The following is a 26,395-nucleotide window of genomic DNA, read 5'->3' as shown; positions in this document are numbered from 1 at the left end:
TTAAAGTTACCTAAAGTTCAAAAGAGTATGGCGGAAAAGCTTGATAATCTTGCATTTGATGGTACATAGGTGAATTTCAAGACTCAGGTTTATTTTGCTGGTGTTGAAGTTCTTGGCTTAAAGAGGGATAAGAACAAGGACTGGTTTGACAATAACAATCTTGAAATTAATCAGTTGCTGATGAATAAACAGACAATTTATGAATCTTTACTTCGTGAATATAATTCTGATCATACAACTAATTTGCGACAATACAAAGAAGTCAAAGCCACATTGCAACATGAGCTAAGAAAAATGAAAAACCAATGGTGGGTGAATATAACGAAGTAGATCCAAAAGGTATTTGTCACAAAAAATTTGAAGGAATTTTATGGACTCCTGCGCCAAGTATTTGGTCCTCCTACCTCTTCAATATCTCCCCTGATGTCGAAAGATGGTTCTGTTACCATTAAGGATCCAGAAAATATCTTAAAAAAATGGCAAGAGCACTTTACTGATGTGTTTCACAATCCCTCAGCAGTAGATGCTGATGCAATTGATAGCCTACCACAATGTTATATCATATTCAGAATGGATCATTTGGCCAGTCTGGTTGAGGTGCAGTTGGCTATTGCACAAGTCAGCGGTGGCAAGGCACCTGGTTTGGATGGTGTTCCGGTGGAACTTCTTAAGATTGGAGGTGTGAATATTGCTAATGCTATCCTTGGTTTTGTTGAGGAAATCTGGGAAGGTGCTCCTGTTCCACAGGATTGGATTGGTGATGTCTTGGGTCCTCTGTTTAAAGGAAAGGGACAGAAGAATGTTTGTGACCACTAACGTAGGATCACGCTTTTGGAAGCTGCTGGGAAAGTTCTCGCACAACTTCTATTAAACAGGTTACTGGAGGATGTTTATCCTAATGCTATTCCAGAATCACAAAGTGGCTTTAGGTCTAGCAGAGGAACTATGGATATGATTTTTTCAGCCCGGCAAGTCCAGGAGAAATGCATTGAACAACAGATACAGTTGTATCAAGTGTTTGTGGATCTAACCAAACTATTTGACACCATCAACAGGGATGCTCTCTGGTTGATCTTAGAGAAAGTAGGGTGTCCTCTAACCTTTATTAGAATATTCAAGGAACTGCACAGGGACATGAAAGCTCGAGTCTCGTTTAACGGAAAATTGTCTGATGAAATCCCAGTTGACAATGGTGTCAAACAGGGTGATATTTCTGCCTCTACTCTTTTCTCTATATATTTTGCTGCTCTACTTACTCATGCGTTTCGGGATTGTGATAAGGGTGTCATGTTAAAGTTTTGAACAGGTCGTATTTTTATGTTAGAAGGTTTAATGCCAGACCCAAGCGGCATCATGTCTTAGTCGAGGAGTTACTGTATGCAGACGATGCTGTTTTTTTGTCACACACTGAGACTGATATGCAGCATATAATGAATAGCTTTGCTGACTCCTGCACTGCCTTTGGTCTGAGGATCAGTGTCTAAAACAAAGGTGATGTTCACTCCTGCACTGGGCCAGTCATACGTGGAGTCGAACATCATGGTCTAAGGCGCTAGAATGGCAGTAATTGATTCATTTGTCTACCTTGGTAGTTCTCTATCGAGGGATGGCTATCTCGACACTGAAATCCGCAGACAAATTCAGAAGGCATCTGTAGCTTTTGGAAGGTTGGAGAATAGAATGTGGTCTGATCGTGGCATCACAGACAGGACTAAGATCTGTGTTTACAAGACCTGTGTGCTGACCACACTGTTGTATTCATTGGAGACATGGACATTGCATCAAAGGCACATTAAATGGCTTGTACGAGTTCACCAAAAATGCTCGAGACGTATCTTAAATATCAAGTGGCAAGCACAAGTATCCTATACTGAAGTCCTTGTGAGAGCATGTTGCTCTAGTGTTGAGACCCTTGTAATCAGATCTCACATGCGTTGGGTGGGCCACTTGGTTCGAATGAAAGATTGTAGGCTGCCAAAACAAATTTTTTATGGGAAGCTGGAAAATGGCAAGCGCCCTCAACACAAGCCTAAGAAGCGGTTCGGGGACTCTACAAAAAATAATTTACAAATCAACATCGACACATGGGAAGAACTTACTCTGCAAAGGCTGAAGCGGCGAAAGCTTATACGTGAAAGTTGTGATGCTCTAGAGAAAAGAAAGCAGGCCCACAGCAATCTGAAGCGAGAGCTTCGCAAAGGTTTAATTGATGACACACAGAGCTGAAAATGTGACACTTGTGAACGAGTGCTTTTTCAAAAGCTGGCTATGTCAACCACCTTAAATCGCACAAAACTCCTGTTCAGGTCAACTTTGCACCAGTCCAAACCAAACGAGTTTTAGTCCAAACCAAACGATCTGTTTAACATGCAAAGTTTGCACGTCTACTGCTAGTTTGGGAAGACATGTGACCTTCACCCTCCAGAGGAAGTCAACTCAGTGGAAATTGCTCAATTTGTATGTCACATCTGCTTCAAGATATGCAAATCTGTGGTGGGAGTGCAGAGTCATCTGAGATCATCTGGAAAGATGCAGCAATCATCATATATATATATATGTATATATGTGTATAAATGCAAAAATATGTATGTGTATATATGTGTTTATGTTCATAGATATATATAAGTGTATGTATATATACACGTATGTATACCAATGACTGTCTTCAGTGTCATGTCTGCTTGAGCGTGTGAATTCGCTGGCAGGACTAAAAAAGTCATCTTCAAGCTCATGGACTTTTAGTGACTGAGGGAGTGGCATTCATGTGATAAGACATTGCAACATCAAATGTACATATATACGCATGTGATGAGAATAATGGAAATAGTATTTTTTATTTCTTTATATATGTGTGTATATGTTAGAATGGTGTACACATCAATTTATGTGTAGGTTTTACTATGAGACTGGTTAAAATACTTATTATTATTATTAGCAATATTATTATAACCATCACCATTTATTACTTTACTATATTTATTTACTATTATTTTTGTTTCACCTATTATGAGAACAATTACTATATTATTTTTACCATTCAACACATTTGTTTCAGTTTTTAAACATTTATTATACATATTGAAATCAATTGTGTCTGTTTTTATGCCAGTTGAAATGAACACTAACGCACTGCAAATTTTAAAAAATAAAAAAATTTTAAATACAACATTCTTCTTTGCACAAACAATAAAAATAATTCACGTGAACTCTTTTGAACATTGTTGCAAAAAATGAACACAGCCAAAATACAAATTTCCAGTTTTTTTCAATGGCTTTCATTTTTATTTCACTACTTTTTTGTGATCAAAAGCAGAGGAGTGCTCAAATATAAAAAAAAAACATTTTTATGCTTGAAAACACCCTCATAACCTAGAAATATTTCTAGAAGCATGTGTGGACAATTTAACATCATTCTTGGAAGTTTAATTTAAACCTTTAAAACGATTTTTTTTTTTTTTAAAGTCCTTTGTTGGAAAATTATTTTGTCAGTAAGTCAATTTCCTGCATCGTTGAATCATTTTACTTGCATCAACAAACAAAAGTACCAATGTTCTTAAAGGGATCATCAATTGTTTACCATGAAACACCATTTCGGGGATTTAAATACATATTGCATATTTTTTATATAAGAAAAAAAAACTTTTAGGAAACAAACATTGATTCACTCAACTTTAATACAATAATAAATAATAAAGCAATGAGACATGCTGCAAAATTTAGACTTCTTTAGTTCTGTGATTAAGTTATGCTTAAAAAACAATATTTTACTTCCGTCTATTCTTTAGATTATTCAAACTTATTTTTATCTTGTTTGTTATTTCCACAACCTTTCAGCAACATCTTCAGGTATGTTTTTTTCAAACTGAAGAATCTTTTGTTGAAGACGAATATACTGGACTTTGAATTAAACTTATTTAATCCACGACAATGATTGTTCTCATTCCACCAACCATGACTGGGTAGAAGTGTTAATTTGATTTTTTTATGTTATTCTTAGATGATATTGCATGTAATGAGGAATCAACATTCAACCTCCAGAAACTGTCATTTAGAACTGACTGATATCTCAAATGAGAACATGTGAATTAAATAAAGGGTTCAGTTCAAAATCTCATAGATTTTAGACCTCAACAAAGATTCCAAAGTTAAAAAATATGCACTTAAAGATCAGCAGTTACTTACGCCAAGACATTGTGAAAATAACCAAGATGAGAATCGTAGTCCAAATAATCCTCATCTCAAAATTTCCAAAATTTAATTTTTCTAATTCACCATAATTCGCATTTAATTCAACAAACGACTAAGTTTCTGTCTATAACTCACATCCTCTATTATCATCTTGTCTCTTATTTAATATGGTGTCTATCACTTTTCTTTCCATCATTCACTTTCACTGCATATAAACGTAATAAAAGAAATTATAAAACTTAATACATTGTTTTCTAAGGAACAAAGGAAATATCATCACAAGTGGTAATACTAATTAACATCTGGAGAGGAGGGGGTAGGAGAAATAGGGATCAAAAACTAACTTTAAATTGTCTTTATTCATTTATTTTTATTTTAATATAATTGTCTTTGTAAAATCATCTTTTTTCTGATTCAAAGAATCTACTTTGAACGCAATGGGTGAACCAAAGTTTCAGATTTTTTTTTTTAATTAATATATAAATTTTCAGTTCAATATAGAAAATATATGAAAAAAATATGATTAAAGCTTAAAAATTATACTAAGTATTTTTTTGGATATTTTTTTCTTTACTAAAAATAAAAAAGCTTTAAGCCAATTAAAAATACCATATCGAAGCTATACATTGCACAAACATGTATAAAATAGAGTAAGCTATAAAAAAAACTAAGCAGAAATGCATTGGCTTGTTTATTAAAAGATCAAAATTGAAAGTCAGAAGCTTGGATTAACCATAAGCAATACAAAATAGAAATCAAGCACTTCTAGTAAAGAAAACCCAATTTGAATCAGTCAATACATGTCAACCAGTCATTTTATATTGTAACCAAAAGAATTAGTGTGCAGATGATAAAATGAAAAAATAACATCTACAAGTTTTGTTTCTTTTAATTTGTATATTATTTATCTGCAGTCATGAAACGACAATACAGCTGTGTGTGGATGACTATATTGAAAACTTTTAAGTTTCTAGAGAAGATTAACTTCAAAGTGGTTTAACTTTAATTAAACTTAAACTACTCTCAAATTATAAAACAATTCTACAGACAAAAGAAAATATGCAAATTTTAATCACTTTTACATCTACACTAAGAATTTCTAACTTAATCTTGTAAGGTCTATTTCTCAATAGTTTTCACTATAGTTAAATATTTTGGTTGTTTGCAAGTATTTTTAAGTTTTGCCTTAATTAAAGAGTGTTTCAGTTTTATAAATATGCCCTCGAACAAGTAAAACTTAATATCTCTCTCTCTCTATATATATATATATATATATATATATATATATATATATATATATATATATAAAGTCTGTCAGCTGAATCTTAGATTTCCACAGCTGAGTCTTAGACTTCCATCGGTACCATGTAACCCAGTGTTAGCTGCTTCATGTTCGAGTCGTCGGCGACTACACCGGCTCCCCCGCCTGGGGTAACTTGGGTGAGGAGGGTGTGGGGACACTCAGTAGGACCAAAAACAAGACCTATCAAAGGGCGGATGAGCTTCTTATGAGCCAACATATCGACTGTGTCTTTCCTTGGGCTCTACCAGCTCTGGTCAAGTTCCACATGTGCCGCTGGGACAATGCACGAGTTTCTTTGCCCAGGCTCTCACAATGGTGGAGGATAGTTACGAGTTAAAAGTCTGGTCAAATTGGCATCGCAACCAGGCGCTTCAGATCCTCTGCAACGGTGGGAGGGGCTATTTAGCCTCAGTGGGTGGCTACCGCCCGCCTCAAACCAGGCAGCCCCTGGTCAGTAAGGTGTTACCCTGTCACGTCTGCTGCTTCGATGGGGTGATCAAGCAATCATGGACATAAAATCATTCACCTGCTACAAATCACAATTCAAAGACTACTTTCAGACTTGGAAGTTGGAACAGTCGTACACTGTACCCAGGTTATACGCATGACCCGGAACTCAACCTTCATGCACAAGGTCTGCCTCGTAAGACCACATTACTCGACCGTGAACTTGCCAAGACGTCTGTTGAGATTGTCACTCTACAGGAGACCAGATTGGCTGGAACTGGCTCCATCTCGGAACAAAACTACACTTTCTTCTGGACTGGCAAAGCAGAAGAGGAACATCGCATCCATGGAGTAGGTTTCGCAATGACAAACAAATTACTCAGAGAACATGTAGTTGACACTCTGGTCAGCATTTCAGAGAGAATTATGACACTGAAGATCAATTGCGCCAACACTGCCTAGCAAATATCATGTGAAAGATGAATTCTACGACTGTCTCAACGAAATACTGAGCAGAATCCCAGCCAGCAATCACCTCCTAGTACTCGGAGACTTCAACGCCAGAATCGGTGCAAACCATGCTGCCTGGCCTGACATCATTGGTCACTTAGGTGCTGGTAAAATAAATGAAAATGGTCAAAGAACTCTGGAGCTCTGTAGTAGGGACTCTGTATTGCAAACACCTGATTCAAACAGAAAATGTGTCACATGTCTCTGGGAGACACCCTCATTCCAAACATTGGCACCAATTGGATCTTGCATTGTGTAGAAAAAAAGACATCGGTTCTGTCAAACGGTCAAGAACCTACTACTCCATCGATGGTGATACCGACCACTCACTCGTGCTGACACAACTCGATCTCCCGAAAAAGAAAGCTGCACCACATCATAGTCTCAACACGGCTGCAATGAAGAACGACAACATCAATGCGTTTCGCACTGCACTCGAAAATAAGCTGAGAGATTCTGCACCAGGGGAAGCAGTGAACCTGGATAAATCCTGGGAAATCCTGCAAACTGTGATGCATTACGCTGCAGTCACATCCTTTGGAACCAAGTAGCCGCCTTGCGAAGACTGGATGGCTGAGAATGCAGAAATCTTAGAACCTCTACTACTGTCCAAAAACGATGCTCACAAGAACTATGCGAGCAGGCCGACACACAGCACCCTGTCCAAGCTGAAAGAGGCTCGCAGTCAATTCCAGAAAGCTGCTCGGCACTGTGCAAACAACTACTGAAAAACCTTTGCGGCGATATCCAGACTGCTGCTGACTGCAGTAAACTATGTGAGATGTACCGTGGACTCCGCAAGGCAACTGGACCGAGCGCAAAGAAAGTTTGCCCTTTAAAATCTACTACAGGGAAACTCATCACTGATCGTATGAAGCAGCTTGAACGCAACGCTGGGTGGAGTACTACTCTGTACTATATGGCGAACCACGCAACATCACAGTCACAGCTTTAAATTCCACTTCCAAACTTTGATACTCTAGTCGAACTGGACAACATTCCAACTATGTCAGAACTCAAAGAAGCTCTCCAACACACGAATGTAGGGAAGGCCCCAGGTATTGACGAGATTCCAGCAGACCTGCTCACGTGCGATAAGTTCCTGCTCCAGCACTTGTACGACCTCCTCTGCACCAGTTGCGGCAACGGGAAATTTCCAACAGCTATGAAAGATGCTAAAATTGTCACTTTATTCAAGAAAGGAGACAAAGAAGATTGCAATAACTACCGTGGGATATCTTTACTCAGTGTCACTGGCAAAGTCTTTGCCAGAGTGCTCCTTGCAAGGCTCCAGCAGATTGCAAACCGCGTTTATCCAGAATCGCAATGCAGCTTCTGCACCAGGCACTCAACCACAGACATGATATTTTCAGTGCGTCAAATCCAGGAAAAATGAAGAGAATAACGTAGACCTCTCCATATCGTATTTGTGGACCTCATGAAAGCTTTTGACATCCTACAAAAGTTGGGCTGTCCACCAACTCTTCTTAGTTTGACAAGATCGCTTCATGACAACATGACAGCCGCAGTCTTCTTCGAGGGTGACATATCTGACAACTTCCCCGTGTACGTGGGAGTCAAGCAAGATAGTGTGTTGGCTCCGATACTGTTTGGCATCTTCATCTCGGTTCTTCTGCACCACGTTTTTGGAAATCACGAGGATAAAGACAGTATGTTCCTTCATACTTGCTCTGACGGAGAACTTTTTAACTTGGCTTGCCTACGTGCCAAAACCAAGATTTGAAGAGTCCTAATACTTGAGCTGCTGTTTGCAGACGATGCTGCATTGGTCTCACACTCCGCAATTGGATTCCAGCGGTTGCTTGACAAATTGAGCGCTGCTTCTGCGAAGTTCGCACTGGTAATCAGTGTGAAGAAGATAGTTGTGATGCACCAGGGTGACGCATCACCAATCACCATCAATGGCCACGAACTAGAGACTGTCAAGACCTTTGCGTATCTTGGATCCAACATCAACAAGGGAGTATCCATTGAACAGGAGCTACAAGCAAGCATAGGTAGACAAGCGCCTACTTTCAACCGACTACATGGTTCAATAAATACCTCACTTCTCGCACAAAATGCTGCATCTACGAATGCTGTGTTCTGAGTACCCTACTGTATGGAGCAGAGACTTGGACCACGTATGCTTGTCACAAAAAAAAGACTGAACGTCTACCATCTCCGATGCTTGCGACGTATCATGGGCATCAATTGGTGGGATAGAATCACCAACGAAGAGGTGCTAAGACATGCGACAGCCACTCCTTGTTTCAGATCCGACCATCGAGATGGCTTGGACACCTGCACAGAATGCCTGATGGCCGTCTCCCTAAGGATATCCTCTACAGTGAACTGGTAATGAAACAAGAAGCCACAGTCGCTCGGTGCTGCGCTTTAAAGACGTGGCCAAACAGGACCTGACCATTCTTGGCATCGATGTGAATGTGTGGGAGGAGTTAGCTGAAGAGAGACGAGCATGGAGGCGTGCCTTGAGTAAAGATGGCAAAGGACTTGAGAACCTTTGGTTCGAGAGGCTGGCGCAGAGAAGACAAAACTAGTGACTACGTTTACTGTTTCTTGCATTAATCTTTTGTAGATTGCTTGCCATTGTATATATAGAAGAGCTTGTGTGTACGTATGTGTGGAACGGTTTCTACCAAACTACTGTCAATTTTTGGTTTACAAACTTGAAACTTGATACACATAGAATTCAGACTTGTGGAACAAATTCGATTTGATTTTTACCTGGTAAAAATAGCTGCTAGAAGGTCAAAATTGAAAAGTTAGAACTTGACAGGCATAAGCCAACTTAATGTGCTCTTTTACTCAGGCGCAAATGTACATTTATATGTTTAAGTCAGTTAATTTATAAAGCTTTGATATGCATGCCATCTGAACTGAGATAGTAGCAAAGAACGCAGGAGAGCTAAATGTAATTTTCATTCTAGCTGATGACATCCTAGTCATTTTTTTTTTTAATTTTTGAAATCACTATTGTATATTGGGTACGATATAATAATCAATAAAGAATTGGTTCTATAATAATAAATATAAAATCTGCATAAATTAAATGTTATATTAAAGTATATTTTACAACCAGGGACCCCTAGAATGTCCTGCTAGTAATAATAATACTGAAATTATTCTATTCAGTAAAGTAGTATAAAAATAGGTCATTTGTGAGATTTATAAGCTGCATAGAAAGATGCTTCAACTATTTAACAATAGAAGGCAATGAAACTAAAACAAATGCAATTTTTTTTTAAAATAAAAAATAAGACTAGTCAGCAAATCAAGGTGATACTAAAATGAGGCCTGGTAGTCATGACTGGAGGTGGACATCTGGATATCTAAAATAATACTGAACTAGTAGAACATGTGGAAATTCTATAGCAGTATCTTTCTCTAATGTAGTTTCAGAATATATCTCGTGATAGAGGTTTATAATGAAAACCTCTGAATGAGTTTGGGACATTTCTATTCTATGGACATCCAGCATGAACACATACCGTACAATATTATTGTATCATCTTTAGAAAGAACAGACATTACACATGAATTTTAGGTCGAAGGACAAGAAAGCATATTTCACATTCCATACAACATCAAATAAAATTTTTTAAATTTTATTTTCTTGCACTACATCTTTTTTATGATCAATCAATCTTATTTAAAAAGTGGATGGAGACTGTTATGAACATGAAATTACTTTAGTGTATTAATATATTGCTAACAATTACTGATAAAATATTTAGCAAACCATTTGCTAGTAATAGCTCATAATTAATTACCTTTTATAATCATTGATTTATTTTTATGAGTACACCTGTACAAACAAAGAAAGGTAACATGTTTCCTAATAAGTATTAAGAAATTACTAGATATATTACTAATCCCCTGTTAAAAACCTTAGTTATTGAGATATATCTTCTCCCATAATCACAAACCATTGTTGCATGGCTGACAGGCCCTATATCAATATAACCTCGATTGATAAATTGGTAGGATTACCATAAGCTGTTGACAATAGAAATTTATTGTATTTTTAATTTCCTTTAATAATTTAAAGTGCTGGTCATTTTGCTGAAGCTCATGCAAGACATCACAAACAGTAAGGGTGTCTACGTCCATCCCAAGTTTGCACGTTGTCAACACAGAAGGCACCAGAAAGAACACAAACACACCATGCTGTATGAGTATTTACCTCAGGTAAAGACCAACTGCTCTTATCACTGCCATCAATGTAGCCTGAATCACTGCTCACCGTGTGACGTTTCCAGCGCATTTCTGGAGATAAATTTCTAAACTCCTCACCAGACCTTAAAAAATTCAAACGTGAAAATATTAGTAAATAATCTCTATATTAATCAAATTATGAAACAACTTCATACAAATGTTTTTGTTATTGAATTACATATTGAATGCTTTTTATTATTATATTATTTACTACTATGCAAATATTTAAATCAAAAATAAAATAGCATAAAATAAAATTAAATTTTAAATCCTATTTACAATATATGAAATTACAGTCACCAGAATGCATTTCAATTTCTTCAGAAGCAAATCGTAATCTTTTTTTCTTTAATAGTTGAAAGAGATTACTTTAATGACCCTCCAAATTTAAAGGAATTTGAAAGCTCAAGTTTTAGAAGCCATTTACATCTAATAATTTCATAAAGATTGGACAAAATTACCTTAAAATTAATTATAGTTACATCATATGCAATGGAGGGGGGGGTCCAAAAGCCAGTTGTGTAAGCTGGAAATTTGTAGAGAGAATCAAAATTTGACTCCTTCAAAAAGCAGTCAGAAAATGGTTGTTGTTAAGGTGTGAACAATCTGACGATTAGCCTACATTTAAACAAGACACAATAATCAGAGTATTCAGACAATATTTTGCCATACACATATATATTTGTAAAGTTAATAACAAAAATATATTTTGGAGGAAGTATAGACACATCTAGGCCTGATATGAAAATCATTTCTTCCAAATGAAAATATTCAAATATTACGAGTAGACAAATCAAAATGAATATTAAAAAGAATAACTTACACAACAGGTTGAGGGAAAGACTTCCTACTGTTCCATTTCAAATCTGTTTCACAAAGGAGAGCATTGTTTCTGTCAGCTTCTCTTTGAAGATACTTCATAATGTGTGCTTTGCCCTTTGTACAAACCTGCCAAAAAATTTGAAAGTAAAAATGCTCAAATAGTTTATTTAAATTTAGTATTTTTTATCAGTAACAAAACACTTGCCTTAATGTCAGTCAACAGTTCCCGATAATTTTTTTTTAAAACATTTTTTCTTCTTTCAAGGTCCTTTTTAGTAAGTAGGGGTTAAAACTTTTATATCTTTTTCATTAAATAAAATTTTGGATGCCGATTCTCTGAAGATGTAGGTTCTTATTTAAATAATTGGTGCACTACATTTTCAAAACCGTTACTCTTACTCATCTCGTTTTTACATTACAAAATGTGTATTTTTCAATTATATATGAATGATACAATAAAAAATTTATGTTGAAAATTAATGAAACGGCGTTGTTTAGATACTATTTTTAAAAGATCTGAAAATACAATTGTCAGCTCTTAAAAATTTAAATGTTTTAAAAACAAAAATTACAAAAATGAGCATCTTTCAAGTATATCTCTGATGTTCAAACTCATTATTTACTTATGAATAAAACGAATATAAATGACTAATTTAGAACTGATCCTCATTGCTTGTACAAACTTTAATTCAATATAGAGTTGAGTTTTCTAACAAAGTCTATTTTTAAAAACATTCAAAATTACAAGTTACATGAGCGATTGAGTAGTAGAAATAAAAAACAATTTCCAATGACAAAAGAAATGTTAAACAATGAAATGACAACACTTTTGGTCTCAACTTGGTTATATTTTTAATACTAAGAATAGTTTAGAAAAAAAAAAAAAAAAATTGATAAAAAAATTTTTTTATTTCTTTTGTGTAATTTGGAATAAATATTGATATAAGCATTTAAGATGTGTTCAATAATCAATAAAGATCAAACAGAAATGATTATACTTACATGAGCAGGAGGAGTTACTAATGGGTTATGGTCTAAAATCAATTCTTCTAATGTCTGCATTGATCGAAAAACAATTGGTATTGAAGATATTTTGTTGGCTGAAAAATCTATCCTTCGAAGATTCAATTTTGAAATTTCTGAAAGCCAAATTTCCAAATGTTGAAATTAAATTAAACAAACATGATCACAAGGATATACAAAATACTCATTTTAGTTTGATAAAAAAAAGAAAATATTTATTATTAAAAACATGTTGAAACTGAATATAATAAATAAAATACTTCAAAAGTTTGGAAAAAAAAAAAAATACTTCAAAAGTTTGGAAAAAAAAAATACTTCAAAAGTTTGGAAAAAAAAAAAATACTTCAAAAGTTTGGAAAAAAAAAAAATACTTCAAAAGTTTGGAAAAAAAAAAAATACTTCAAAAGTTTGGAAAAAAAAAAATACTTCAAAAGTTTGGAAAAAAAAAAATACTTCAAAAGTTTGAAAAAAAAAAATACTTCAAAAGTTTGAAAAAAAAAAAATACTTCAAAAGTTTGAAAAAAAAAAAATACTTCAAAAGTTTGAAAAAAAAAAAATACTTCAAAAGTTTGAAAAAAAAAAATACTTCAAAAGTTTGGAAAAAAAAAATACTTCAAAAGTTTGGAAAAAAAATACTTCAAAAGTTTAGAAAAAAAAAAATACTTCAAAAGTTTAGAAAAAAAAAAAATACTTCAAAAGTTTAGAAAAAAAAAAATACTTCAAAAGTTTAGAAAAAAAAAAAATACTTCAAAAGTTTAGAAAAAAAAAATACTTCAAAAGTTTGGAAAAAAAAAATACTTTTCAAAAGTTTGGAAAAAAAAATACTTCAAAAGTTTGGAAAAAAAATACTTCAAAAGTTTGGAAAAAAAAATACTTCAAAAGTTTGGAAAAAAAAATACTTCAAAAGTTTGAAAAAAAAAATACTTCAAAAGTTTGGAAAAAAAAAATACTTCAAAAGTTTGGAAAAAAAAAATACTTCAAAAGTTTGGAAAAAAAAAATACTTCAAAAGTTTGGAAAAAAAAAATACTTCAAAAGTTTGGAAAAAAAAAATACTTCAAAAGTTTGGAAAAAAAAAAATACTTCAAAAGTTTGGAAAAAAAAAAATACTTCAAAAGTTTGGAAAAAAAAAAATACTTCAAAAGTTTGAAAAGAAAAAAATACTTCAAAAGTTTGAAAAGAAAAAAATACTTCAAAAGTTTGAAAAGAAAAAAATACTTCAAAAGTTTGAAAAGAAAAAATACTTCAAAAGTTTGAAAAGAAAAAAATACTTCAAAAGTTTGAAAAGAAAAAAATACTTCAAAAGTTTGAAAAGAAAAAAATACTTCAAAAGTTTGAAAAGAAAAAAATACTTCAAAAGTTTGAAAAGAAAAAAATACTTCAAAAGTTTGAAAAGAAAAAAATACTTCAAAAGTTTGAAAAGAAAAAAATACTTCAAAAGTTTGAAAAGAAAAAAATACTTCAAAAGTTTGAAAAGAAAAAAATACTTCAAAAGTTTGAAAAGAAAAAAATACTTCAAAAGTTTGAAAACTTTAAAAAATAATCTTATTTAGTCCATATTTTTTGAAAGAATGATTTAATATTATTTATAATTAAATGAATTCATTGTAAATTTAAACAAATTTAAAATTGTTTTGCATATTTATTTTTTTATTTTTTAAAACGCTATTAAATAAAGGTTATTTGTGTAAGTGAGAAATTCAAAAGCCTGTCTTTGAATAGCGAGATATTTTACCAGAATGTTAGTTACTTTTATACATTTTACAGATAATTTAAGCTTAATTTGAAAGAAACTGTAAATTTAACATAAAAACTTTCAATATTGTAATTCAAGGTAGATTTATGACTGTCTTTATGTCACTAGTAATAAAATTATTTTCATGAAATAGGTGTCTATGCATCTGATCACTTCTGTACAAAAACAAAATGTAATAAGATCCAATCAAAACAAGATCCACACCTTGCCAAGCGAGATGAGCCCCAGAAGGTTGACTATGAACAAAGTGTTGAATTAAGATCTTTGTTACTCTTCAGAGAAAGAGTAATAAGAGCTAACTATTTACCAGCAAGACCCAAGAGAAAAATGAAACACCCAGTCAAATCAAGGATTCTCTTGTTCTTCTCAGGCACAGTTTGCACAAAATCCTGCAAGTTATGAAAACTAATTCCTCTCAAACTGTGATAATGGGAGTGGGGGAGAGCAGCTAAGGCCATATTATATTACTCCACAACTACAAAGGAACTCAGTCTCAATTTAGATGGCTATATTGACTTTTAAAACAACGAGTATGAAGGCCATATATGTGGCAGCAGTACTCTGATATGACACCTCAAGAAGTGACTGTCCGAGTTCAGTCACAACATTAGCCTCCCCCCAAACTCACCTGATTGCAAATGTATTGTGGGACAGTTTAGAAAAGTGCCAATCCTACTGCAAACCCAAGAACAAGCGGATTGCCAGTTTCAAACTAATATACAGGTACATTTCAAAGGACACCCAGGATCAAATTCCACCTGAAATCCATGCTAAACACTCAGAGTGGCTTCTTCAATGAGCTGTATTTGGCAACACATCTATTTTGTGAATACATTATTGGTCAAAATATGACTTTTTACCCCCTTCCAATAAGTGTTAAAACTGCTTAGAAAAACCTTAAGTAGTTTATATCTAAGAATAAACTAGAACCATGTAAGTTGCAAATTAAACTAATATACTGACACCTTCCATACCAGTGTCCCCTTAATTGCTCAAACTCCAGTTACTCTTTAATTGTCCGAGATCTCAACAACTCCATAACCTTAATTGTTGATTTATATGTTAGGACCTTGAAATGCTATTATTCTGAAAATGGAAAGAAATCAACAAAACGTTCATAAGGATTAAAATGGAATCGAAAGCATTATAAATATACCAAAAGTAATAAGTAAAAATTTGTATCCATTTATTTTTAATCATGAAAATAAAGTTACAGTAATTAAATATAGGTCGTGAAAATGTCTTGAAATGAAAATGTATTAAATATGACCGACTTTTTAACTGACATAGACAAAACAGAACTCTCAACAATGAAACGTTCTATTATCATGAAGACTAATTAATTTTAAGCAACTCCATTTGAACTTTCAGTAAATCTTCTCTCAGCTGTGAACATGTTTTTCCATATGCACAGATAAAGCAAAATGATGCAATAAACAAAACAATTCATACAGATCAATAATTTTATTAAAAAAATTTTTTAATGACAAAATCAATTGGCAAACTTATACCATCATGTCCAAACATACAAACAGGCTGGTTGTTTTCCTTCATATCAATCTGTCTTGTCTCATTTAATTTTAAAAAAAAAAAAACTATTGTAAACGACTCACCAATTAATTGGTTACTGTTTGTTATTTCATCCAGGATAAAATTTGTGTATTAGTGCATAAATGATTACAATAGAGTCAAAATAATTTGAACTTAATAGATCTGATTTCATAGGTCACAACAGTATAGAAAAGCAGACAAAAATTATAGGAAGGAAGATTTCAGTAAGTTGAGAGACAAAAAAAAACAAGTGTCAGTATGTAAGCCAAGGGAGAATGACAAGATAGAATTGATATGAACATAGTAAACCCCCAAGGTTTACTATAATAGCAATCTACTATACCCAGAACTCAAGCTGCTAAGATTGGCTTTCCCTCTCACTCCCTCTGTGTTATTACTCATCTACATACTGTTTGTCCTTGACTGTCACAAGAGAAATGATTTACAGATTGAAGACAATTTGATATTACCTAGAAATATCACTATGTCATAAATATTTATGTTTTGTTCTTTGCCATATTAATCATTTAGTGGTTGCGCGCATTTGTAACTACCCACACTTTCTACAATCAATATCCAAGTTCTGAACCAAATTTCAAACTGCTTACATGTTTACTAAAAGCGTTAAAAAAAACAACAAATTAGTATTGCTTGGAAATCAAATTTGAAAAGCATGAAAATGATTTTTTAATTTTTTAAAATTGACAAACTCAGAATAAAAAATGAAACTGATTTTTCTGCTTTCGTCTTGAAAGCAGAAAAAATAGTTTTCTATTTTTAAGAAATTTACAAACTCGTTAATATGCTGACTGTAGACAGCTCAGCGCTGGTCAACGTATTAGTGCATAGCGAGCCGTTTTTCCCTGTTAAGCAGATTTTAACTACTATAAAAGATGACATTTGAAAGAAATTTTGCGCACAATTAATAATTATCAAATATTTACATATTATACATGAAAATAATTCTGAAACTATTATCTATATGAAAATGGCTGAAATATACCGATTTATCTTATCGATTCTGAAATATTCTTCGTCAACTTTGCTCAGTTGTAACTTTGCTTCCTGTGGTCGTAAAAATATAAATCAAAGTCCAGTAGAGATGAACTTTTATGCTTATATAGCCTGTAAAATTTCAGCCATATCCAATCAAATTTGACCCCACACATGTGTACATCTTTCAAACTGCTTGGCCTAACGTTCACAGGAAACATGAGTTGGAACAATTACATTGAAGGCATTGCCAGGGCCGCTGCAAGAAAGGTGGGCTCTCTCTACCGTGCTAGACAACTACTAACACCCGAAAGTATCCTGTACCTCTTTAAGGCCACCATTCGCCCATGTATGGAGTATTGCTGTCACATCTGGGCTGGTGCATCTGCTACTAGTCTCTCACTCCTTGACAAGGTTCAAAAGAGAGTCGCAAACCTGATAGGCCCTGAACTGGCATCTAAGCTTCAGCCTCTGTCCCATCGACAAAATGTTGCATCCCTCTGCCTTTTCTACAAGTATTTTAGTGGTGAATGCTCTGACGAACTGCAATCACTTGTGCCCCCACGACGTGAGCACCCTCGACAAACCCGACAGGCTGCTAAATCCCACCCCCACACTGTAGAGATCCTTAGATGGAAAAGATCTTTTTACTCCAATAGTTTCTTCTCCAGAACCGCTAGACTCTGGAATTCCATTCCAGGTCCCTGCTTCCCCAACAGTACTGACGTGCAGAAGTTCAAGTGTAACGTGAACCGACATCTTGCTGCCCAAATCCCTACATAGTACCCCAGTAGTTGTTGCCCCTGATAGTAGCCCCCTACACCAAAGTGGCAATTTGCCTTGTTTGGGGTGAAAATGTAATTAAAAAAAAAAAAATAAATAAATAAAAAAATAAAAATAAAAAAAAGTGTATCCAAACGTAACGTATGAAATGTAAACATTAAAAAAAACAGTCTCCCTTTTTGCTGTCGTCATTTTTTACAGTTTTTTTTTTTTTTCATTTTTAACTTAGAGCATAAAAACATTGAACGCATAAAAGAAAAATAAATAAATATAAATAACATCATTAGACTGCTTATTCTATTCTCTTTCTAGCAATGTAATTCTTTTAAAAATTGACCCATAAATAAAAAAGATATGACTTGTTGAAGCACATTAGGTATGTAATAAGCATTTCAGAAGTTGGGGGAGGGCTGTTTTACAGTCAACAGTTCAGAATAGTTAACAGTCAAGAACTCATAAAACACAAAAATGTTTTCTAAATAACAAAAAAAAAAAAAATGAATATTTTATGTTCATAAGCCAGTTGACAAACGTTTTGTTTACAGGAGATTTTTTGTGCGCATCACGACACACAAAAATTCTGATGTTATATCCATTTGTCACTATTTCTATCGATGCGTGCATAAAAAAGTTTTTATCCAATTAAAATTTTAGGACAAAAGAAATTAATATGTTCGCTATTAGATAGCGTTTGAACACAGTTTCTAGCTTTACTTACCTTTGTACTACAAAGCCTCCACTTTGAGATATTCTAACTTTTGACTGGAAAGACACACGTGTTGTGTTCAAATTCCGTAGCAAAGACAATTCTTTTCCCTGATTAACTAAAACAACTAGGAATGTCGTTGACGGATGCAACTTCCACTTCAGGTATTTATGCAAACATACCCCGACTGCTGATTTGCAAAAAGTGATCTACCGCCAGCCAGCATGCTATACTGGCATGTTTCGTCGTTAATAATTGAACTTAAATAGCAAATTTTTCAAATACATTACAAATCACAATAAAAATATTAAAATACCATTTTAAAGTAAATTTTATTGTGAATCCAGTTATATAAGTTTTATTTTGATGGACGTAGGAGAAATGTACTTATTACTGATTTAAAGACTATGAATGTCAAAATAAGTAGCAGTGTGCACCTTGTCTAGCGCTAAACATTATGATGTCTGGTGTTGCTTATAAAATGCCAGAAGACATGAAAACAAAAGTTCTGTGATTTTTTTTTAATTAAAAAAATACTTCTGTTATTATGAAGATAATTCAATGAAAAATTAATTGAAAAATAAAAACATTCTTTTTATTAAGAAAATACAATGAATGAATATTGGACAAATTTTACAAAACTTTTTAAAAATAAAATTAAGAAAAGAAAACACTGATTGTAAAGGAAGTTTCATGAATAAATATTTATTTTTTAAATAATTAATAGCAAAAAGAAAAAAAAAAAATTTTTTTTTTTAAATGAGTTTTTTTTTCTTCTTTATATTTTTTTTTTTTTTTGTTTAAATAAAATCTAATTTTCTTTATAATAAACCAACGATAACAAATAAACGTTTTCTTAAATAACATTGGCAGCTGCGATTTCATTGGCTCAGTGTTTTAACATCTTTCGGTATCTACGATGATAGCACCATCCTTAATCTGCATAAGTACTCTGATGAAAGCAGCTAAAATATCTTAATATTTCTTGAATGGCCTTGATTGTGGAAATCAGTCCACATAAAAGAATACTAGGAGTTAGAATTTTACCATCCAACTTCGCAACCCTGTTGTAGTCAGCTGGAAAGCAGGAAAACAGAGCAGAATTCCACAGGCATGCAGTTCCAAGAGAGAAGCTTTATTCATGGAATCTACGTTTAGGTTTAGGCACAGATAAAGAGTGCGGGAAATTATTGATAGTGGTTTCAGCTAGACGAGTATCTTTCGTAAAAGTCAGGCCAGGGGGGACCATAGATTGGAACTCAGATGAGCACTTGCCATGAAAATAATGATAAAGCAGAGACAGGCTTATGTTTCTTCTGTGAGAAAGAGATTGCAGGAAGAGAAAAGGGAAGAAAAGATTGCAGGAAGAGAAAAGGGAAGAAAAGATTGCAGGAAGAGAAAAGGGAAGAAAAGATTGCAGGAAGAGAAAAGGGAAGAAAAGATTGCAGGAAGAGAAAAGGGAAGAAAAGATTGCAGGAAGAGAAAAGGGATGAAAAGATTGCAGGAAGAGAAAAGGGCAGAAAAGGCTACAAAGTCTATTTTGAACTCTTTGCAATGACAGATGCCACATCTGAATTTATTACGTCTAAACTTTTACCCACCATCGTATGTAACTTATGAACGCCATTACATATACATTTATTAGATATAATAAAATCTCATCTTATTTCCTAGGAGCGACATCATCATGATTGTCAAGACCTAAAGACAAAGTAGTTCATATTTCCCCCTCTAACTGAAAAGTCCTCCCACTCTCCTAAACAGGACCGGATACTTCTACAAACGTTATGCCTGTAAAGTTACACATGCCTTTTTCCATTACCGTTATTTAGTTGTTTTATTATTACCATTATTTAGTTGGTTTAAATGTAATTGAGGTAAATATAGGACGCTAAAACCGGATATGATGTATAGAAGGCTGCAACGTAATTGTTAGAACTAAAACAATTACGTCGCAGCTTTCTATACATCATATCTGGTTTTAGCGTCCCATATTTACCCCAATTACATTTTAACCAACTAGAAAATATTCAACAATAATTAGCACCACATACAATATACTACAGATTTCTTGTATTTTTCTTTCTGTTCGCTCACACGTGTTTTTTTTTTATAAAACTTTCGATTTCTGATTAAAACTGTTACATTTGTTTTTGTCTTCTTTTTGTACGCTTTTTATTTGTTTTTTTTTGTTTGTTTTTTTTGGTATTAATACAAACGAAAAACCTTCATTTGTTTTGGTGGGTTTACTTGGGGGGGGGGGGGGGAGATACAGATTCTTATATTTAAACAATTACATCGCAGATTTCGTTACATCATACCAGGTTTTACCGTCCTATATTTAGCTAAATTACATTGTAACCAAATAGAAAACTTTCAATAATACTTAAAAAGACAAAATATATAATCTCCATTTACTGTATTATTCATTTCTTTTTTTATGTGGGGTTAACAGTTTTACTGTCCAAAATTATTGAATGACTAAAAGAATGAATCAGTAAACAAGACAAACTTTACGTTTTTTATGTTTTTAGCATCCAAAATTATGACTAAATGAACAAATCTTAGTAAACAAGACAAACTTTTATTTTAATGTTTGGTTTCAACCTCCTACATGAAAGTTTGAATGAATCTCGTCCCACTCACAAGATGGGGTGTCTATTCTGAGAACCGTTCTTAATATGGGGATATTGTGGAGAACCAGAGGAGGTTGGAGGATGTGTTCTGAAAGCCATTATTACCTTGAGGACCTTGGGGTTGGGCGACAACAACAACAGTACTTTACTGTTTTTATAAGGGGGGGGGGGTTGATCATAGAGCATTTTTTTAGTTAGGAAATTTTTACCTTAGACCCACCTACATACTTTCCTTTTAAATGATGACTTTTATAGGTTTTCCGCAATGCTGATTAAGAATATCTGATTTATATTTGCTGGATACAAGTAGTTTTCCACGTATAAAGCCTGCATTATGCACTTTATATCACTGGCCCCCAAATTGTTAAGCACGGGTGAGGATCAGATCTATATCCGACCAACACTGCCACCTCTTAACTTATTTCTTGGTTTATAGTATTTGTGCATGGAGCTCTTGACAGCGACTATCCAAGTTAAATTTGTGGCAAATATTTTGAGTCAACCACACTACTAAAATGGGATGACCATTCCCAAAGCCATTCCTAACATGGGAATGTTGCCGGTGACCAGACCAAAAGCCATTCTTAACAAGAGGAGGTTGGGGGTGTCTATTCTGAAAACGTTTCTTAACATGAGGAGGAGGATGGTTGCTGGGCAACAACCATACTTCCAATTTTTCTACGGGAAGAGAGGGGGCATGCTTCCACCAGGCAACACCAGTTAGCAAGTCCTGATTGTTTCATATATTGAATGAAACTATACAGGAACACTCTTATGGATAAAGAAATAATATAAATATGCATTTTTTTCAAATTTGTACATACAATATCACCTTCCACACTCATAAAAAATGAGATCATCCAATTACAAAAGATTAAAGTATTGTTCCAAAATACAATTCAGTTAGTCAACAGAAATAGTTTTAGAAGCATCTGTTTTGTGTGCAAACATATAAAAACTAGGTTTTATTTTAATATGGGTTTAAATGTTACAATTTTAAATGAATAAATGAAAAAGTGACATTTCGCTTATATAGTGACCAATTATTTTTACAGTAAGTATATTTATTGGTTTAAAAATGAACTCAATTAGTTTTATTTATTTAGTGAGTATTTAGCTGACAATAATTTCTACTGAAGAGAAATTTTTTCTGAACATTGATAGGGATTTAATCATTCTAGAGAAATATTATCATTAACATTAAATGATATAGATAAAAAAAAAACGAATTTCCATGGGATTTGCTAATATACATTTAATACAGCTTTGATTTTAAAGAAATTTTTATTTAAAGATTAATCTTGTAATGACAAATTCAAATTGGAGGTATCCCAAATAAAACAAAGCAAAAAAGTTGTCATCTAAAACTCTAATGACCTGACTTTCTTGTCAATGTGCGCACTACATGAATATTTCACATCTGCAAAATGGACGTGTGCGTTTTTTTGTATGTCCAACAAAGGCTTTTTTTTTTTTTGACGGGCTTCTCGAGGTGTGGGGGGGGGGGTTATGTCTTAGAACACTTTATATATCCCCTAGATAATAATATCTAGGATTTGCGAATGCGCGTCGCGGCTAGACTTATTTACATTGAATTTTACAAGATTCTTGCTATTTGGGCCCCTTTTGTGCTGATTCCACTTTTTCGTATAAAAGCAAAACTGATGTGAAACTAAAGAGTTCTTGGCTACGGGCCGGGAACGTCCAGAAAGCAACGGACGTTTGGTCAATGTCTATTTTCACCTTCATATCAGACAATTGCTTTCCTGGACACTTGCCTAATAAAGGGGAGCTAGTTTTCCCCAATACGTTGGGAAACAAAACCAGACAAAGTTGGGTAAAAAACAAATCCAAAAGAACTATCCCACAGTTTAAATTAAGTGCGGAATTTCGCCGCTGTGCCTGGGCGTATATAAACGTTAAATGCATTTCATTCCCTGTGGCAGGATGTTTGACCTCATCAAACAGACACTTGTCACATCACTTTAATGATTTTATTTCACACATTCTCACTTCTCTGCCATCGTAGTGTGGCAGTAAGTCCTCAGCCTATTAACCTCAAGGGTTCGGGTTCGAGCCTACCTACCTACCAAAACTTTTTTTCCTTTACACCTCCAAACACCCGGGCAACGCCGGGTACCCCCACTAGTGATGAAAAAAAAAAGCAAATGATAAGAGAAACAGTAGGAAGAAGGTGAATGATGTAAATAATTAAAAATAAGAGAGGAAAGAAATTAAATAGAGATTATCAGGAATCAAATATATTTGAAAATGGATGTCAAAAAATTAGTTTTACTTTCTCAATAGTTGCCAAACGTTATCATCCATTCTTTGTGTTATCCATTTTTAAATACTTTCTTGTAAAAACAAGCTTATCAACCAATGTCACGGTTAAGGAATTATATATTTAATAACATAATGAATACTGAATCAATGTGCCATGAGTGGTCATTTATAACAGTCATAATACTGCAGAGTAGTTACAGTGAGATGGCAATTTAATCAATTTTATTTTCAAGAAGTTCAACAATTACAGACATTAGTTTGAACGGTTAACTCTCAGTAAGTGACAACAGCAATGCACTAATTGACTCATAGCCTCAACTACTTGGTCAAATTACTTTATTTAGGGCTTCTACTGATTAATTAAAACAACCATCATCGAGTTGATGATCTCAGGGAAGAAAAAACTGTTTGAGATAAAGAAAGCAAGACAGAAGTTTTGTATTTAACCTTTTCATCTATGTTTGTTCAATTGGAACAAGATCCACATTGGATTTATCATACAGATATGTTTGGTTATAACAGTTATATTTGACCGATGAGTGGCACCATTTGCCACACACAAAAAAAAACTTTAGTCATAATAAAACAAATATAACAAGGTGTCTACAAAATACTTTTAACTTTATAAAATACAATTAATGGAAATTTTATTTTATGATTTTTATCCTATCTCTTATGAAATGGTAAAAAAGCATACAAAATATTTTATTGTTTAAAATATATAAGTTTTATATATATATATATTCAAGCAAATATTAAATGCAACGGAGACACTTTGCTTTATGATTCTTTTTTTTTAATTTTTCGATTTTCTGTATAATCTTTTTTGTATCAAAATGAAAAATATTAATATAATTCCATAGTTGTTGCTGTCACGAGCGCTTTCGATTCATCCACAAATCATCTTCAGGTGTTGAAGTAAAAGTGCGAAGGAGCGAAAATGAGAAAAGTGAAAACTAAAAAATACAATAAACGGCGTTAGAATGAAATCAAAAGGATGTAGTGTTTACCTGATATAAGCAATGTTAACTTCAAACCAATATAAATAACAGTATTTATACATAGATAATTTAATCCCAACCGAATAAAAAAGCTCAATACTGTAATTTCCATTTAAGAGTGTTCATTTTTTTTTTCTTCCCAAGAGACACTTCAAACAAAGAAATTATGACAATTTAGCATTGAAATAAATTTAAAGATACCGGTCCGGAGTTTCCACGTGTTCAGAGATTCTTTGCCAAAAAGGCATCTCTATTACGTTGGAAAGTTTTTCACTTACTGACACTTGTCATTCGAGTTTTGCTGCTATAGCGGAAGTGGGAGAATGGGTTATGGTGGGAGGGATTTTTTCGTTTATATTTATAGAGAGAGTAAAGCATTAATCCTAAAGGGGGGGGGATTCTAGACATTTTGCATTTAACTTCAGACTGAAGTTTCCATCTTTGGTCCCCCCCCCTCGCTAATCTTTCACGATAAACACCCGCCTAGCTGAAACCATTGTCAAAACTTTTCCCCACTCCTTATCTGTGCCAAAATCAAAACGTAGATTCCATGAACAAAGCTTCTTTCTTAGAAGTGCACACCTGTGGAACTCTGTTCCGGTTGCCTGTTTCCCACCCGACAACAATCTGGATGCCTTCAAGTCCAATGTGAGCAAATTCCTGATGAACCACCTCCTTAAGTAAGACACTTTATCAGATCTCCAAAACTAACATACTGTACACACAATAACCCTTATCCCCGAGTGGCTACTGGGCTTAATAAGTGGTGACTACCTTGTAAAAAAATAAATAAATAAATATGCAATAGAGAGTAGAGCTTATTATAAGAGAAAGAAAATTAAAACTGTAAGTTGAACTTTACAATCAAAATTTACTGTTTGACTGAATACTCCAAAAAACAATTTACAAAGTCCTTATTTCGCAGAGTTTCAAAGAATACTATTCTTGTTATTCTTCTCATCAGAGGACATAAAGAAATCAGCAAATTATATTTGTAGCAATGCTAGAATTTGCTAGTTATGGCATTAAGTGAAACTGCAATTTATTGTAGTTATAAATTGCCAAGAAAAGAAGTGAAAAAATGTGGGATATGTAAAAATAAATAAGAAATAAGGACTTTGTAAATTGTTTTTTGGAGTATTCAGTCGAACAATAAATTTAGATTGTAAATTCAACTTACGGTTTTAATTTTCTTTCTCATATATATATATATATATATATATATATACATATACACACACACAAACACGTTAGAAAAGCATTTCTTATAAGACATGCAAATGGTTAAATGAAATGTTTTTTATAAACTTAAAAAATTAAGGTAAAAGATTTAATTTGAAATGTATCAGTTTTAAAAATGCATTTTAATAAATTTAAAGTATAAAAATTTAAATTGAATCTAAAATTATCTTGGATTTATTTTGTTGCATTTAAAAAAAATTAAATTTATCTATTATTTAGGAATTAATGATATAGATATATAATTTTCAAGTAAATTTTTTTTAATGTACATAAAATAAACCCAAGGTAGCTTTTAGATTGAATTTAAATGTTTATGCTTTACTATGTAAAGTCTATGAAAATTCACTTTGAAAATTGATAAATTTCAAATTAAATATTGTATTTTAATTTTTAAAGTTTATAACAAAACATTTTGTTTAACTATTTTTATGCCTTGAACGAAATACGTTTCTAACTTGTGTCTCATTTTTAAGGTTATAAATTTGTCAATTTAAATTTAAATAAATGAATATGTTTTGCATGCTTATAACAAGGTGAAATCACTGAAGTAAAGCAATGTTGAGCCTGGTCAGTACTAAAATGGGTGACCACTTGGGTATTCCAGGTACTGTATGTGCTCTCCGCTTATCTCAGCATTGTTTCCGGTTGTCCTGGATTTCTCCTTGTCACTGGACTCAAGCAGTGCCAGTTCAGGAGAGGTCTGGTTGAGGATTATGCAACCCATGCACGTGCTGCTACTCTTACAGGGGTATCTATTGTCTTAAGACTGAACGGAGGCATTGAATGTTTAAAAAATTCATATATAGATATATCTTGTTTATCTCATACATATATTGCAGCAATTTACATAAGCTGACAAAATATACTGAGGCAATATGATGGAAATACAGTAAATGGAGAAGTATCTAACT

The 26,395-nt window shown here is 33.4% G+C and overlaps 1 protein-coding gene across 33 annotated transcripts in view; it reads right to left on the bottom strand.

Annotated features, from left to right (window-relative positions):
• The window catches only part of LOC145279894 (DISP complex protein LRCH3-like), a 338,958-nt gene that overhangs the window by 148,240 nt on the left and 164,323 nt on the right, over positions 1–26,395 (bottom strand). For all 33 annotated transcript variants that reach the window (XM_080131416.1, XM_080131423.1, XM_080131410.1 and 30 more), the window contains exons 5-7: positions 12,512–12,648; positions 11,511–11,635; positions 10,656–10,770 (exon numbers count right to left, since the gene is read on the bottom strand). In XM_080131416.1, coding sequence (XP_079987542.1) covers positions 10,656–10,770; positions 11,511–11,635; positions 12,512–12,648 — 377 coding nt within the window. The remainder of the gene's footprint in view (positions 1–10,655; positions 10,771–11,510; positions 11,636–12,511; positions 12,649–26,395) is intronic.

This window comes from Euprymna scolopes, chromosome 7, assembly GCF_053919585.1.
Source record: "Euprymna scolopes isolate OS-2025 chromosome 7, ASM5391958v1, whole genome shotgun sequence".
NCBI lineage: Eukaryota > Metazoa > Mollusca > Cephalopoda > Sepiida > Sepiolidae > Euprymna > Euprymna scolopes.
Note: the sequence above shows the minus strand (reverse complement) of the source record. Positions and strands in the feature narration are given on the sequence as shown.